This window comes from Acartia tonsa, chromosome 4 (genome assembly GCF_053477335.1).
Source record: "Acartia tonsa isolate MP-2025a chromosome 4, ASM5347733v1, whole genome shotgun sequence".
Lineage (NCBI taxonomy): Eukaryota > Metazoa > Arthropoda > Copepoda > Calanoida > Acartiidae > Acartia > Acartia tonsa.
Window position 1 is genome coordinate 46,640,279 of NC_137263.1, and position 17,711 is coordinate 46,657,989.

Genomic DNA, 17,711 nt, shown 5'->3' on the forward strand with positions numbered 1-17,711 from the left:
TTTATTTGGACTAAAACAATCCTGAAACCAAAGAGAAGCTTTAAAAAAAGTAGAACTTTCAATGCTAACTTCTGCAATTCTAGTATATGGGTGTTGTAGTAAAAAGAGTAAGAAAGGGACAACGATATACCTGGTAAAGAAACAAAAAATATGGATCTGTAAGAAAAAGGCTTATACAATGAACTTAAATCTAAAAATAAAATAGCCTAAAACCATCCCATGAACTATGTAAAGCTTTCCTGAAATGAAAAGGCCATTAGATTCAATATTTATATTATCTTAAGCTGCAGAAAAAAGCTTACTAATTTATATAAAAGTATTAAAGGAAAAAACTTTCACAAATTGTGGATCCCTTCTCGAGTTCCCTAAAGCAACGGCCGATCTTCATGTATGTAATAATAGTTATTTCTCGCATCGTATTATAAACAGCTTTTTGCGGATATAGAATGTATGTACAATTATAAGATTAAAACCAGTTTTTTAGCCTCGAGGTGCCGAAGGCACGGGCTAAAAAATGGTTTTAATCTTATGATGGTACATTTTTATATTCGTAAAAAGCTAGATATAATACGATGCTAGACATAGTTTTTTCGTATTTATGACAATCTTTTTCCTTGCAAGATGTTAAGCACTTCAACACAAATCATCGAGCATGGTCATTATACACCTTTTTGAAAAAGCGAAGATGCCGAACTATGCACTTTACTTTTCCTAGGTGCGTGCACAGTTAATTATCCGAGATATGTGCATTATTTTGTACTTTGAGATTTCAACTAGGACGACTATGTACATTAAATAGTTTGAAAGATATTTCGGGGTCGGTAGCCTTGCATTCAGCAGCGCGTCTGGGGCTCAATTCGAATTTGGCGGCTGCCTATTTGTTAAAAACTTTACAAGATGATTCCTCAAGCAGTTAGATACAATTTAGAAAGCGTAGCAACTTTATAATCATTACCGGAAAGTTTGTAATTGGGCTTCATAGAATGAGCAGAGTATCTCTAAAAATCATGTTTAAATACGATATTATTGCCCTACCAAATATACATTCGCTTGATTCATAAAATGTTAATCATTAGGACGATGAGGCTTAATGTTATAAGCAAATTATCTCTATCATCAAGTCTTAGTATGTAAGTGTATCCATATTAAATCTTTTTTGAAGAAGTTTTGCTACATACATAAACATTAGTTTTGATCAGACTTCTAAATCCTTTATATAAAGTAATAAAGATTTTTTTGTCTGAAGCTTAAGATTTCAATAACTTCTGAACCAATTGACTTTTGAATGAAGCTTTACTTTGGTCCTTGGATGATTTTAAGCTATAAAACTTTATTTATTTAAGTCTTGGTATGGTTTTAGGCTATATTTTAGTATCTTTCTAAAACAAAGCCTCTAGATGCTAGGGGCGTTTCCGCTAGTAATGTTTAATTCAATAGAGGTAACACTCTTTTTTTGTTGATAATAGTTTGCTTTTCTGTCCAAAAATGTTGAGCTTCGCTTTTAATGATGTTGTCACACTCGTTGCAATAAAAGAAAACTGCAACAGACAGAAGCAGCTAACTTTCAAGGACATAAAAAAAACTTTATAAAAAAAACTTTATCCTGTAAAAAAATACTTTGTATTTTAGCTGGATCTTTACGTAAATTCTATTTAATCAAATACGACAAGGACATAAATCAGTAGGTAGTGCCAAAAATAACAGTATAAAAAAGAAGCATAAAGCAGTTAAACAAGGATGACAACATCAATAAAAGCGAAGTTTATGGATGTACTTACATTTTTAGGACTTGCTTATAGAGATGGCTTGCTTACAATATTGTACCTTGTTGTAATAGGATTTAGTATTAAAAAATTTATGTATAGGAAAATTCTATATCATAAAAAAGCTGCACTGAATAACGCCCTCGTAAAAGCTCCTTCTTTGTAATGTAATATATAACAAGGATGACAACATCCATAGAAGTGTAGCTCAATAAATCAGACAAAATTAACAATGATTGACGAACTAACCTTTTTTAAGTACAAAGATGCTTCGCTTATTATATGGTACCTAATCGCTATATGAATCAATAGTTCAAAACTACATAGAGTATAAGAATTATGTCAAACTATGTAAAAATCAACATTTTAAAAACTATATACAGACTATATTGTAAAACTAATTGTTTTGGGAATTACCAGCCAAAGTTTGAAAGCGATAGGACAATTCTAACTTGCCAAAATTAACCTATGTATAACGTATGGTCCATATAGAAACGCTATGCTTTTTTTTTATAAAATGCATGGCAATATCCTCCGATGTATGTTGTGGAGCACCCATGACCCCCAGCACATTTACGGAAATGGTCATTATTGTAGGTTTAAACTCTAACCTAACCAGCATAGACAAAATGTGACATAATCAATCAAATGAACAATAAAAATTCACCTTTACTTTTCTCTAGATTTCTGTTTATCTAGTCATTACCTCGTTGGGGTGAGATATTAGGGAAAGTAACATCCGACAGACAATCAACCCATTGATTGCACGACCTTGGTCTAGAAGTCCTAACTGTGCATGGTAATGAGGTGCGCCGGTTTACAGGCCAATATATTTCCGCTACCCTCACGAGAATGTCATGTTCCAGACATTTTTAGTTCTCTAGTATGGCGCGGTGTGGTCCAGACTTAAACTTTGCCAGTGTCAAAATAAAACATATTTTGACACTGGCAAGGGCGTGAGAAAATACTTTTCCAGTATGGCGTCAAAACCGGTTCTGAGTTATACTGAAAAATCATGTATAGCATTTTTGTTTTGTTAGCCCGTGACTTCGGCCCTTGTGGGTTAACAAATCTGGTTATAATCTTATAATTTTTCATTTTAATATCCGTGGAAAGCTGTTTATAATACGATGTGACAAATAACTATTCTTGGCCCCCTCCGAAAAAAGTTATCTAATATAAGGAAGTGGGGTCCTTAGGTGATCCAGTATCGATATGAAGTATCATACCAAATGCATTGATAAAATGATTACATAATAATTGTATAATTAAATATTGTTGTATAAGTTTAAAAAGACTGAATAATAGAAATATTTAACTATAAAAGTCTAAATAAATTCTAAATGCGATGATTCTCTACAAGACAAATTTTGATAGAATTATTCCTGAAACATTTAGGTACATTTTAGAAAGCATAGCAAATCTATAATCATTACTGGACTAGTAGATCCATTTAAAATATTTTTTATATATTTTAAGTATCCTATGACCTTGATTTTTGGAATATTGATTTCTTTGGCGATTGGGCTATATGTTATGAGCTAAGCATCTCTATAATCAAGTCTTATAATGATATTATGTCCATAATAATATAAGCACTTTTTTAATACTTGTTTTTCTTCTTTGTTAAAAGCGAAGCTTTTCTATAATTAGGGTCGGTCCGTCCGTCCGTAACGGATAGCTTTTTCGTTCATTTAGGCATGTTAGAATTGTCCTATCGATTTAAAATTTTGCATGGTGATTCCTTTAGTAGTTAGGTACGATTTAGAACTCTATAAACTCTATAATCATTACCAAAATTTCCGTACGTCCATTTTAAACATGTTGATTTTTTTACTTTTTTAACAACAAATTTTTATGTGATCTAATTATCCGATTGATCTGATTTTTGGTCGATTGATTCCTAGTACAACAAAGTATAATGTTATAAGCAAAGCAACTCTATAATCAAGTCCTAAACATGTAAGTATGTCCATAAACATTATCCTGTATAAAGCAGTTTTCAACAAATTTACTTACACTTTTACTTCGACTCTTATACATTTATATTCAGTTCTAACACTATATAAGTGTTCATGTCCGTTTGTCCTACCGTTTCAGTGCTTCGCTTTTATGGATGTTGTCATCCTTGTTGGTATAAGCTTATTTTTGTATTATTTTAAACACATTTGCCATGGCAGATTAGATGTTCTTGACTGACAAAAGTTGTCTTTTAATAAGAAATCTTATTACATAAAGTATCAGGGTTTTGGGTTTGTCTCCTAAGATTCGTTAACCACTGATTGAGTTTTCCATTTTAGGGAAGCTCTACATAGTTCCTATGAAGGTTTCAGGGGTTTTTTACTGTTAAATGCTAGGGGTGCAGCCGCTATTCCTTTACATTAAGTTGAAATTTATCAGTCTTTAACGGAAGTTTAAAATTAACATAGTTCCAAGAATGGTATTAGGCTTTTTTCTCACTGCATTACATATACAATGTTCATCCTATTATATAAAGTAGTAAGGGTTTTTGTCTGAAGTTGAAGATCCTAATGACTACTGAACTGATTAGGTTCTCTATTTAGGTAGACTTCACATAGGTTTTAAGCTATTTTTCTAGCCCCTTTGATTACAGTGCCACTAGATGCTAGAGGCGCATCCGCTATCTATAATACAAAGTAGAACGATGTATGTCTGTCTGTCTGTTTGATGTCTGTTTGTCTGTTTGTTTGTTTGTAGCGAAGGATCTCGCTAACCGCTGAACCGATCGGGTTCTCCTTTACAGAATAGCTTCTCATAGGTCCCGGGAAGGTTTATAACTATTTTCTTGGGGGGTGGGACACCCCCAACCCCTCCAAAAAGGAAATATCCCCCCCTCCAATTTTTTTTTTTTAACTAAAATTAAAATAGTGGGGTCGACTACCCCCCCCCCCCCATACGATTTTGCATCTAAAATACGAAAAATTGGTTTGATAAAACCTCTTGGGGCAAAGCGAAGCCGCTAGTTTCACATAAAGTACGAACATATTTCTGCAGTTTTATACATCACGTTTCTCTCTGTCACACTGAAAATGAAAGTTATTCTCATTCACGAGAAATGAGAAATGTACTTTTTTTCATAAAAATATAATACATTTTTTGGTACTTTTTGTAGAAGTATATTAAAAACTAGCGGCTGTCCCCCTACAATCTAGGGGATATGTATTTGAAGGGGATGGAAGTAACAAAAAAAAATAAAAGACTTAGATTTGAAAATAATATAGCCTAAAACCATTACAGGACCTATATGAGTCTACCTGGAATAGAGAACCCAATCGGTTAAGTAGTTATTGAGAATGAGATCTTTATCTTCAGACAAAAAAACTACTTTATACAATAGCATATATAAAAAAATTGCTCATCAGATATTAAAAACTAAAAATTCTTATAGAATAGATTTTTTTGATTAAGAAATATTAATATCAAAACAAAGCCTTGAATTAATTATTTTATAGAATTTGTATTAAAGTTTATTATTTTTTATTTATTATGAATTATAATAAATGTTACTTTTAGTAAACAGATAAAAAAAGTTTAAAGCAAATAAATTATTCATTGTAGTACTATGTGATATACTAGCGGCTTCGCCCCTTAAATAATTATTAGGTAATTAAAAAATTAAAATTAAGTACTACTGGTTCTGCCAGTAGTTTTATGTGAACTAACTTCCCCATTAACAAAAAAATTGGGAGGGGGATTTTTTTGTTTTTGGGGGGGTTGGAGGTGTCCCAACCCCCAAGAAAATAGCTTAAAACCACCAAAGGACCAATAGGTATATACCCCGAAGAGTAGAATCCGATCGGTTCAGTGGTTACTAAGATCTTAAGGGACAGACGGTCAGACGGACAGGCATCATTCTATTTTGTATTATAGATATGCAGTTAAAAATTCAAATATAGCATTAGAATTATTGGAAATAAATGTTGTATAAGATTACATAAATTGTATGTTATGTTGTTGTTGTAAAATCACGTTTGCACACAATATGCAAGGCTTACATAAATGTTCAGCTCAACCAAAAGAGAACAAGTTCTAGATCATTTGCCGGAACTAAAAAAAATATTCTGTAAAAAATTAAATTTGAGGATATCTCTTATCTATGGCAAATAAATCGAAATTTCAGAAGTAAAAGTTGAAGCTCTTTATAGAGCTTATAAAAATGACGTCATACAATACAAATGACCAATGACAGGCCAACTCACAGACTCAATTACTAATGGCAGGCTAGTATACATTTTAATTGACCAATAGTAGGCCAGTATGACGAATTTTTTTATAGGTACTATAAAAAGGTTCGAAAAAATTTTAAATTTGTGTTTTACCTTAACTGAAATAAATTTGATTTTTTAATGAATTCGGTTTTATCTTTTTTTTAACAAGAAAAATTTCACAGGATGGCATGGTTAAAAATTGTTAAAAATGAGGATTAACATTAATGTATAATTAATTATATGATATTTAAAGAGGCTCGATTATAAATTGGAATGAGAAAACGTAAAAAATATGTAAATACTCTATAATATTTCCTCTATATGATCACAACTCTTCACTAGTTTCAAATCGTGAGGAAGGGCAAGGACAATGACGAATACATTTTTCTTTCCCCAAATATCTATTAGCTACCAAAGACACAAATTTCACACATATAAATGGAGGGAAAGATAATGTATCTATCCCTTTCCTTTCCCTCGTTCCTGGTGAAATGTACAGTATACCCCCACTACCCCCCCCCCCCCCCCAACACTCTTCAACTCTCGTTTTCATTTGAAGACAAGGACAAACTTTTTCATAACATTAATATTCTCAGCTTACCCAATTCTTCTTTAATGATAAATAAGGTCAAAATATATTTGGTTGATATAAAAGTTATGTTTATCAATATTCAGGGAAGAAATTATCCATTGCTTTTTTCATACATAGTTTTTCATAAAGACTAGATTGGAAGGGGGGGGGGGTGGTGGGGGTGTAAAGTCGCTACCATTACCGAATAATGGTATGAACCCACTGAACCGTCCGGCAGCTGGGGTGTGCTGCAACCAGACCCCTGACACATTACCCAAACATAACAGCCATCATCCATTAACTTTTTTTTTGCAACCGGCTCAATCCTTCCCAAACTTGCTATTGCTAAAGTTTTGCAAACCGGTACACCTCCCCCCCCCCCCCTTAACCCTTGAAAAGGTTGGAGAGGGAGGGGGGGGAGCTCCGGCACATTACCAGAACACGTGCATTATGATCCTCCCCGAGTCCGCCTCCCTGCAGTTAAATGCATTCGTACTTTTATACAAAATGCAACGATGGAAGTTTTAAAAAGGAAGGGCCAACTTTTGGGGTAAACATGGAATGATCCTGAAAAAAGGAAGGTGGTGAAAAGTGGGGGTTTTAAGAGAAAGGTAAGGAAAGGGAAAGTTTTAATGCTCAATTTAATTGGGGAATGGGGGGGGGGCAAAAATGGAAAATGGAAAGGTGTGAGAGAGACGGAGAGAGAGAGAGAGAAAGAGAATTTGCAATAAAATTTCAAGGGGAGACACAAAATGAAGGTCAGCCGTTGTTGAATAATAATTCTGATGCCATGTTTAATATAAATAATTAACACCTTTACAATGTGTACCAGTAAAGTACATCCAAATATACCATTAAATTGTCTATGATTAAAAATGATAGACAAACTGGATTTTTGCAATTTTTTTTGCTGCACACACATGCTTTCTCTTTGCGACTCCTTTTCTATCTTTCTATCTTTTTGCTCTCGTTCTATCTATCTATCTATTGTCTTTCTATCTATCTATCTCTTTAGATTTCAAGGTCAAATGTTGTTCCTGAAGAGCAAAGTTGACAAAATAAATAATCACTTAACCTAACACACTTAATAAATAGATTCGTACTATCTCTATAAGTAACTCCTTCAAAACTGTTATCATTTAATCATAAAAGTAGTGTATATTGATTGGATAAGGCCCGTTTTTTTTGACTCTTTTTTTGTAGTTATTGTATCATCATTTTTTCTATGACCTTTTTCGTTCTTGTTCAATTGCGTTGCCATTAAAAAAAATACTAGAAACCTTTATCTACTATGTAAAAATATTCTAATAATTGTACATTCTATATCCGCTGAAAGATGTTTATAATACGATGCGACAAATAACCATTATTTCTTCTAAATTTCAATAAGTACAACATACATTGGAAGTACAAAGGAGGGTATAAATACTATTACGTACCTACAGACATACTCACATAATGCCTATTTATAGAGCTGCTGCGCTACTAATTATAAATCTTTGAAGACCTAATAATGATAAACTATAATTCATATGACATTTGAAATAATTTATGATTATAAATCATGAGAACTGGAACATGAATTGTGCTAAAAAAAAGACATTAAAAATGCATTTGGATAATAAAGTAATTCTAATATAAAAGTTGTAGAATGTTCGTCTGCCTCGGCAGCCGTGCGTCAGCTGCGATTAAGCCTCAAATTTAAACTCGTTTCGATGCTTTGAATTTTTTTCAAAAGAGAGATTGTCATAATTGGTTCAGATTTAGACTTCCAGCTGATTTTTAAAGTTTTAAAAGGTTAATTGTCCTGATGCTAACAGGCAGCTGATACGCTGCTGCCGATCCCTGGTTTTCCTAGATTCCTCGCCAACCGCTGCACCGATTTGGTAATCGTTATCAAGCGAGGCATGGTACAGTACCTTGATGTTTTTTTGTTTGTTTAAAATTTCGGGAAAAAAGCCAACCCTCCCAAAAAATTCCTTTAGTTAATTGAAGAATAAAACCTAATGCTAGGGGAGAATCCGCTGGCAGGGAAAAACTATCTGATCATTCAAATAATTAGACTTTATTACAAAGAAAATATCTTCAAAGAGAATTTTTTATAATGAGTGGGTTCAATTATGCAACCCTTAAATTATTATTAAAAAATTAAATTTTTATTTTCTAGTTCTTGTACCTAATCAATTAAATTAAGTTAAGTAATTTCTTATTAACCACTGAACCGATTAAGTTCTCAATTTTTAGGAAGCTCAAAGGGGATCCGGGATGGTTTTAGGCTTTTTTAGAAGGCTAGTTAGATATATATTTCTGCCTCTTGTATTCTATTTCTAGTATTGAGCCCCTTGGTGCTAGGAGCGATGCTACTAGTCAATTATACAAAATAGAACGTTTTCTGTCCGTCAGTTTATCAAAATGCCCCTAGAGGCTAGGGGCGATACAACTAGTACCTTAAAAATTAGCTTTCCTTGTTAATCTTTAAAATCAAAATTTAAACTCCCTGCAAAATTGAAATTAATAATGTCAATCCTTCCAATTAAATTCTTTATGTACCATGGTTGCACAGAAGCCTCGCTCCATAAATAGAAAAGCTTTGCTTTTGATAATTTAAAACAACAATGTCTTCATGATTTTCAATATTTTTCTCTTCTAAACGCAATTAAATTGTTCATTAAAAGTTTAAATTGTTTTCTGTTGCACTGCACTTTAGAATTATACGTATACTATTACCAACTGCTTCGCCACTAGCATATAGGGACTCAGAAAGGAAGGAGGGATGCAGAAAAATAGATTAAAACCATCTCAAGACTTAAATTTATAAATATGGTTTCCTGAAACTATCCAGGACTTATATGAATAGGGAGGAATTAATCAGTTCAGGGATCTTAATGTACAGAGTTGAATTCTCTATGGGTTGTTGGAGTTTAAATTTAGTTTTTGTTTTAAAATAAAATAAAAATCTACCAAGAAAAGTTAAAAACTTTTCAAACAAAGTAAATTACTACAAGTATTTCCAGTATGGCTTCAAAACCGATTATTATACGCTTGATTAGATCGAACTGGTTTTCAGACATTCTAAAAAATCAAGTACAGCATCTATTACAGACAATTTTCCATGAATATGAAAATAAAAATCATAAAATTAACATGAGTTTTGTTATCCCAGGCCTAAGAACCCTGGAGGCTAACAAAACTGGTGAGCTTTCCATAATATGATGCGATAAATAACTATTATTCTAATTGATAGACACGGTATTTTAAAAAAAGACTATGTTTTCTTTTCAATAAAAAATCCCTAAAATGTAAAATAGAAATTTTAGTGAAAGTAAAAAGGAGGAAGAACCCCTAGGGAAAGAAGTGGAGGCTGGCTAATTTTTGGGGAAGGTGGAGAAGAGAATTGCAAATCCTCTTGCAAAAATAACTGCAACTCTATACCCTTCCACATTACAGCGAAGTTAGTATAACCTCCATTTAATAAAATATCTCCTTTTAAACTAATTCTCTCACCCCCCCTCTCCTGTTCCAAAAATAGTTATTTTAGTAAAGTCCCTCAGGGATCTAAAGGGATAAGACAATGGCCTATAAATTGATGTACATTCCCAATCATGATGCACAAAATTACTCCTTTTGTAGATTACAATCAGTGCAGTGGTTGAAACGTTTGAACAATCAACTTAATATACTAACGAATCAAATTTTACTAAAAGTCCCTAAATATGTTAAGCCAACAAATAAGAAATTATAAAACTTTGGGGACTAGTGTAATAAACAGCCAATGTCCTTTCCCTCCCTGGTAAAACCCCTTCTTCTAGCAACCTCCCTCTTTTTAGTTTCTTATTCTCCGAGAGTAGGAGAGAGTGAATAAAAGAGAGAAAACTGCACCAAAGTCAAGGTCAAGTTTAGAAATATATATACATACAGGAAGGGAGTTGATATTGGGATGTTTATTACACTAGTCCCCAAAGTTATATCACAACGTTTTCTTATTCGTTGGCTCAACAACTTTGGGGACTTTTATTGATTTTGATTGGTTCATTAAGTTAGGTGTCTATATGTTTAAACCACTAATTGTAATCTACAGAAGGGTTAATTTTGTGTAGCATCATTGGGTATGTACAATGTACATCTACCATTGTCTTATCCCTTTATATGCCTGATTATTTGTACTTTAGTACAGCAACGTTTAGGCTGCACTTTGCCTCCCACTTTTTTACCCATTTGTGGCCATATTATTCCTTCTCCCCCAAAGTATAATATTTTGTATGTCTACAGTAAGGCCTATCTGTATATAATATATATAATAGGCCTAGGCATTAGTAGGCCTAGCCAAATCTCTCTCCTTCCCTTCCAAGGCCCATTAACCTCCCCTGTGCCACTGTCTGCTGGATTAAGTAGCCTAGCGGCGGGGACTACATTGCAATATATAATGTACAACAAAGAGTGGCTGTCTCTTTTATGTCAGCCCGGCCGGCAAAATTATTCTCCAATAAAATGGTTCAATATATATTGTGTTGGAATGATTTTCTTGTATTCCCTGGCAAGTTCGAACCCATTAATTCCCTTTTCCTTACACCAGAGAATGAGTGTGTTACGCGGCATTCCTAACTATCTCCGCGCTTCGCTTGTAAACAAACAAAGGCGCGCACATTTTTTCCTTGATGATTCCCATGTGAAGAGCTACGTGAATAAAAATAATGTATTGGATGGATATACATGCGCTCTAATCCGTGGAAGATCTCAAATAAGCCTTCCTGCTTAGTTTGACATCATAATGTGGTAAGAATTTATCTTAATTCTTAATAATAAGTGTAGTATGGTATATTTTTACGAAGAAATTTAAAACATTAATTTTTCAACAAATAGACCATTTAACTGCTAACTTTTGACATACGAATATTTTCCTTAATTTTATTGATCATTTGAATCTAAAATTATCAATTTCTGATGCTATTTAATATGTTTCGTGCCAATTTAAAGTTTTTTAGAAATTTTATATTTTTAATTAAATTGAAATCACGCAACCTCGATATACAAAAATAATAAACCATTAATGCTATGTAATTAATCTTTATATTTTTGTTTTAGATTCACCGTTTTCATGGTAATAAATACACATTTGTAAACATTCACATGTTGGTCATTCGGAGGGCTTGGAGATTAAGAATTCGTGAACGGCAAGGAATGCGTTCCGAAACAATGAAAACGAGACAGAACAGATGCGGCTAAGAAAATATCTGTGAAGTTTTGTGAATGTGTTGGTTGTGATACCTTACCACACACTATTATAATCGTAATCAGTACAGTTAATTATTGTGACAATCATGGGTCCTAAAAAGAATAAAGGCGCTCAACTGGGACTACGGCTGCGCCCAGCCGTCGAGGCCCTAACCAGTGAACTAAATAAAGTGATGAAGTTGGTCAGTGAATCTTCAGAGCTTGATGTTAGACATTTCACTAAGGAGTCAATCCTTGTCCATGACAAGTTCGAGACATTCGATAGCATTATGGTCGGTTTTAGCAAGCTTGGTGTGAGAATCCAAGAGCTTGAGGAGTTTAGTGACATTTATTCTAATATAATTACTGTGCAAAAAGATTATAACGCTCTGAAAGATGCTCTAGATGCTATGGAGGAGCTTAGTGACATTCAAAGTGTTGTTGATTTAGTTGGTGATAATTTGCCTGACCATAAGGCTGAACTATATGATCGTTGCTTAAAGATTGTGAAGGTTATTAAAGGGTCATACTTTCCCTTACCAGAACCAATTATAAACACTTTGTCTGCTTTGATGAAACGGCTGGCCGAGGTTAAGCTTGAACCTGTGAAGCCGCCTACAACGACGGCGGGTGCTTCGACAGCATCGCCATTTGTGTCGCCGTTTGGCACACCACAGTTCGGCACCGGTTCTATGTTCACGCCAGGATATATGAATCGTGTCGACGAACGTCTTCTTCCAAGCTTTGACGGCTCAGAGTCAGCCTACGTAAGTTTCAAGGACAATTTTAAAAAGCTTACCGTAGGACAGGACCCGTCATATTTACAGTTATTGTTGAGCAGTGAAAAGGTCTGCAAAAATAAAGAGTTGAGACTTCAGTTAATTCAGATTCAATCACATGAATCTCAATGGGCTTACCTCGACGCACGTTTTAAGTCCAAAACACGTCAGATGCTCTGCCTTTTCAACCAATGGGAGAAGAAGCCTAAACCGTCGGACTCCAACCAGATTGTGACAGTCTTAGCAGAGTTTGGTGGTGCAGTTAGCCAGCTCGAGCAGCTGACTAAAGATGATGATGATGAGGAAGTCACCACAAGCCAGTGGTTGACCATTATTCTTTTGGAAATGTTATCCAAAAAGTTGCCACGTGATTTCCAGGACAAGCTCAACCTGGCGTTGGGCTCGATGGATACCCCAAATATTCCTAAGCTGTTGAAGATTATAGAGGAACAGCGTGGCGCCATTTTGATGAGGTGTTCAATCGATGTAGACACCCCCTCCAAGAAGAAAGGTAATCCTGCGGCCGCAGCTACAGCCGTTGGTAAACCTGGGTCTCCAGCTAAGACCAAGAAGAAACAGCCTTGCCCGTCGGAAGGTTGTAACTCTGATCACCTGTTGTTTAAGTGCTCCAAGTTTAGGGATATGTCTGTTCCTGAACGCAAAGTCTTCATCAAGAAGATAGGCGCCTGTTTGCTCTGCTTACAAAAAGGGCATCGGGTGGCCGATTGTCCCAGAGCCGATAAGCTTGGCAGCTGTACCATTGACAGTTGCAACCAGCCTCATAATTCATTATTACATGAATCAGTTGCTAGTGGACAAGTTGCGGCAGTGTATGAATCACAATTGTTTAGCAAGAACAATTTTATGCTGATGTTGCAGCAGGTCCCGGCGTTGGCGGCTGACAAACGTCAAGTCACCGTCAATGCCATGTGGGACAGTGGAGCAAATTTGACGTTGATTTCTAGAAGTATTGCCAAGAAGTTAGAGTTGCCATCAACTGGTCGAACAGCTACTATTTCTCTGGCAGATGGAAAGAGCCAAGCATGTCCTACAGTCAAGATTTGTTTGGTTGACCGCAACCGGAATTCACATATTCTGGAGGCGGCGGTAGTGCCCAGCATTGGTACTGAAGAAGGGTTGCGTTCTATTGATCCTACAGCCGCCGCCGACATTTTCAACATGAAGCCTGATAATTTTTCTATGGTCGACGGCAAGATTGATGTTTTAATCGGCCATTTAACACCAGCTATGTTCCCGTGTGCAGATAAAATGGTTGGTGACTCTAGACTGTACAGAAGCTTATTTGGTACAGGCTATTTAGTTGTGTCTGCAGATGGCAGGACTGTTGCTAATCCTGTCGCCTGTAAAGCTGTGAAGTTGGAGGTCAGCAAGATGGAGTTCCTGAGTACTGAGAGTTTGGGAATACAGCCGCCATCAATGTGCAGCGGTTGTAAGAACTGCCGTCATTGCGCCGCCATAGCCGCCGGGCAGTCCGCCTTGGACGTGCGTAAGCGGCAGCTGATTGAAGAAGGTCTGACATTAGATCTTGAAAACCATATTTGGACGGCCTCATATCCCTACAAGCAGCCGCCAAGTGTGTTATTTGACAATTCAGAGCAGGCCTATAAGATCTGCTTACGTGACCGGCAGAGAATGATTAAAAAAGGTGAATACAGCACCTTCTGCCAAGTGTTTCAAGAAGCTGTGTCTCGTGGAGTGTATCAGAAAGCTTCGCCAGAAGACCTAGCTTATACTAAGCCCGTGTATTATTCGAGCCTAGTCTGCGCATATAAAGAGTCTATTTCCACGCCGTTGAGGATATGCGCTAATTCTAGCCTCTGCTGCAAGGGGCTAAGCCTCAATAGTATTATGATGGATGGCCCAGTTCCATTATATACTCTGATGCACAATCTTATCCGGTTCAGAAGTTATAAGTGTGCATTCGTGGCTGATATTCAGAAGTTCTATAATTCATTATTAGCTACCTATGAAGATTCTCAGCTGAAACGTGTTTTTTTCGCTGATTCAGTTGATGGAGAGCCAGAGGTCTACCTTACCAAAACCATCAACTTTGGTGAGGCCTTGGCTGGAGAAATGGTCGTGACCGCCCTCAGACTCACTGGTCGTATTTTTGGTGGACGTTCCCAGCAGGATGTTCAAGATGTTTATGGATCTGAGAAGATTAGAGGTTGTGACGTTGTAGCCCAGCAGGATGTGTGGAGAGATGTTCAGCAACCACTCAGTTCTGAATTTATTTTGTATCAAGATCCTCCATCGGTCAAATTGGAGACTTGTACTTACGTGGATGACTGTTTGAGCGGTCATAACAGCAAACCTGAAGCTGTCCAGCTGGTCCAAGAGCTGGAAGATATGATTGCACCTGGCAATTTCAAGTTTAAATCTGTTGTTTATTCTGGAGATGATGTTGACAGTGTAAAAGTTCTGGGCCTTGTATGGGACCCTAAACAGGATAAGTTGTTCCTACCTGTCAGAGCCAACCACGGCGAGAAGATTAAGGGTAGAAAGTTACTGGAGGATCTGGATCTGGAGGACCTCTGGAGAAGTCTACCTGAGTTGATAACTAAACGTGAAGTTTGGAGAATTGTGCAACAACTTTATGACCCAATGGGTCTAGCAGCGCCATTGCTGCTTAAATCCAAGCTTTGTCTGCGCTCAGTTTGCATACATGGATGCAACTGGGATGATGTTATACCTGGAGAGTTGAGGTCGGAGCTCGTGTCCAGCCTCCAGGACCGTTCGGCACTTGGAAATGTGTCGTTCAGACGTTCGATGGTTCCTGATAAGCCGTTGGGGCTTCCAATGCTTGTTGGTTTCTGCGATGCATCTAACCAGGCCTATGCAGCCATCACCTACCTGAGATGGCCAGTTCCTGGAGGATATGATGTAGTTTTGTGTTGCGCCAAGTCACGTGTCGCACCAGTGAAGATTGAGTCTATTCCAAGGTTAGAAATGCTTAGTTGTCTAATTTTGGCAAGGCTTGTGGATACTGTTGCCAGAGCCCTACCTTTCAACATTTCTGGCAAAGTGTTTTTTAGTGATAGCAGCTGCGCCCTAGCTCAGCTATCCAGTGACAGTGTTATGTTAAATGTTTTTAACAGTCATCGTGTTTCCGAGATACAACAGTTGACGAGCCCTGAAGATTGGAGATGGGTTCCAACCCAGCACAACATCGCCGACCTGGCGACGCGTGGTTTGTGCACGATTGAGGATGTACAACCTGGATCTACATACCAGGAAGGTCCAAGCTGGTTGCGCCTGGAACAGGACCAGTGGCCCGTTAAGACGGCGGGTGAGGTAAATGCATCCATTCCCGAGAGCGAGCTAAATCCCAAGATGGCGAAGCTCAAGGTAATGTTCACACAGGTAGTGGACAATGATTTTTGGAGGTCTCTGGCAAGAAGGACCTACAGGCAAGCAAGGAGGACTGTGGCCGCAGTTCTTAAGGCTGCCAACTGCTTTAAAACGCTGCTTGTCAAGAAACGTGGCGTTGCAACAATTGAGGATGGTGTTAGCAACAATGATAGTTCTAAGCATTATGAGAACTATACTTTCACAAATACATACATGGATTCTGTTTGTGACCTGTTTTTGACTTCCTTCAACCAAGAGAAGGAGATGACCATGGACGCTGAGGGGAAATTCGACTCCCTTCAACCTTATCATCACAAGGTCCAGGTTTGTTGGCCCATTGTGGGTCATGATGGATGTTATCCTCTTAGGACATTTACAATATTGAAAATGTCCGGGAGAGGAGATGAGGCTCTTGAGGCCGCTGCTGGAGGCCCCAGGAAGATTATGAAGGACAGCCCAGGTGTTGTCTTGCTCAGCCGCCACAACAGGCTGACGCGGCTCATCCTTCAACAGTCCCACGATGAATTGGGGCATGGAGGCCATCGTAAGACGTTGGCGCAAAGCCGCAGGTATGCATGGATCACACATGGCCGCATGGAGGCTATGAAAGTGGTCAAGAGTTGTGCTGCATGTTCCATTGAATATGCCAAGCGTTCGAGTCCCGCAATTGCTAATATTCTGCCAGATCGTGTCGAGCCCTCTGTGCCCTTCAAGGAGGTGCATATGGACCTTGCGGGGCCGATCGAAGTTACGAAGCCTGGCGTTGGTACCAGGAGTTCCAAGACCAAGTACAAAGTTTGGTTGTTGATTGTGGCCTGCAGATTTACACAGGCTGTGTTTGTTGATGTGTTGACTGATTATTCAACTGAAGCCGTGCTGGTCGGCTTGAGAAAACTTCAGGCGTTTTACAATATGCCTAGAAGGGTTACCACAGACAGAGGCACCAATATGGCCGGTGCCAAGCGAATTATGGATGAACTTTTGAAGGATACCCGAATGCATTTTGAATGGCATCTGGTGCCCACCGCAGCACACTCGTTCGTGGGTACTGTGGAGAGGCAGGTTGGGCTGGTCAAGCGTGTGTCGAACAAGAAGTTGGCTGGTGCTACTGTAACCTTCAATGATTTATTGGTGTTGTGTGCTGAGACTGCAAGAGTCTTAAATTCTAAGCCATTGACCTATGCCACCCAAGGAGATGACGTCAATTGCTGGAGAATAATTTCACCTGCTGATCTGTTAGGCGGCAGGACCAACGATGCAATTTGCACCTTTGAGACAGGTTGTAAAGAGCCCATCACCAGGAGGCTGGAGAACTTGGAGGAGTTGACCCGTCAGTTCCATCAGGTGTACAAGGAGCAGCTCATGCCTGAGCTACTCAAGTCCGTCAAGTGGCGCAGCAACAAGGTGCTGCTCGAGCCGGGAGACGTGGTGCTGATCGACGATAGCACAAATTTGATGAAGAAGTTCAGATTGGGGCGTGTGGAAGAAGTGCGCCCAGGTGGGAGGACCGTGGTTTGCAAGTTCAAATTATCAGATGACGCAGCCGCCACGAGTAACGAGACTTCCGCAAGACGTCTGCTCAAGATCAATCTACCCAAAGTTTAGTATAAGTATCGTTCTTGTTTAACTTTGAAATTTATTTTTCCGGTAGATTTATCAGATATTTTTTTTCGAAAGACAAAAAACGCAAATTTTAACGCAATTTCGTTTAAACTTTCAAATCGACGCAAGATTTTTTTTCATTTGAAATGCAAACTTAAGTTATTTATACGTTTACGCAAGTTTT

At 37.4% G+C, this 17,711-nt stretch overlaps 1 protein-coding gene across 1 annotated transcript; it reads left to right on the forward strand.

The window, feature by feature from the left end:
• Positions 1 to 11,110: 11,110 nt before the first annotated feature.
• Positions 11,111 to 15,951, forward strand: LOC145315496 (uncharacterized). The gene is made up of 3 exons (XM_080155478.1): positions 11,111 to 11,336; positions 11,646 to 14,003; positions 15,938 to 15,951. The coding sequence occupies exons 2-3, from the start codon at positions 11,882 to 11,884 to the stop codon at positions 15,949 to 15,951; spliced, it is 2,136 nt and encodes a 711-aa protein (XP_080011604.1). The 5' UTR covers positions 11,111 to 11,336; positions 11,646 to 11,881.
• Positions 15,952 to 17,711: the final 1,760 nt, after the last annotated feature.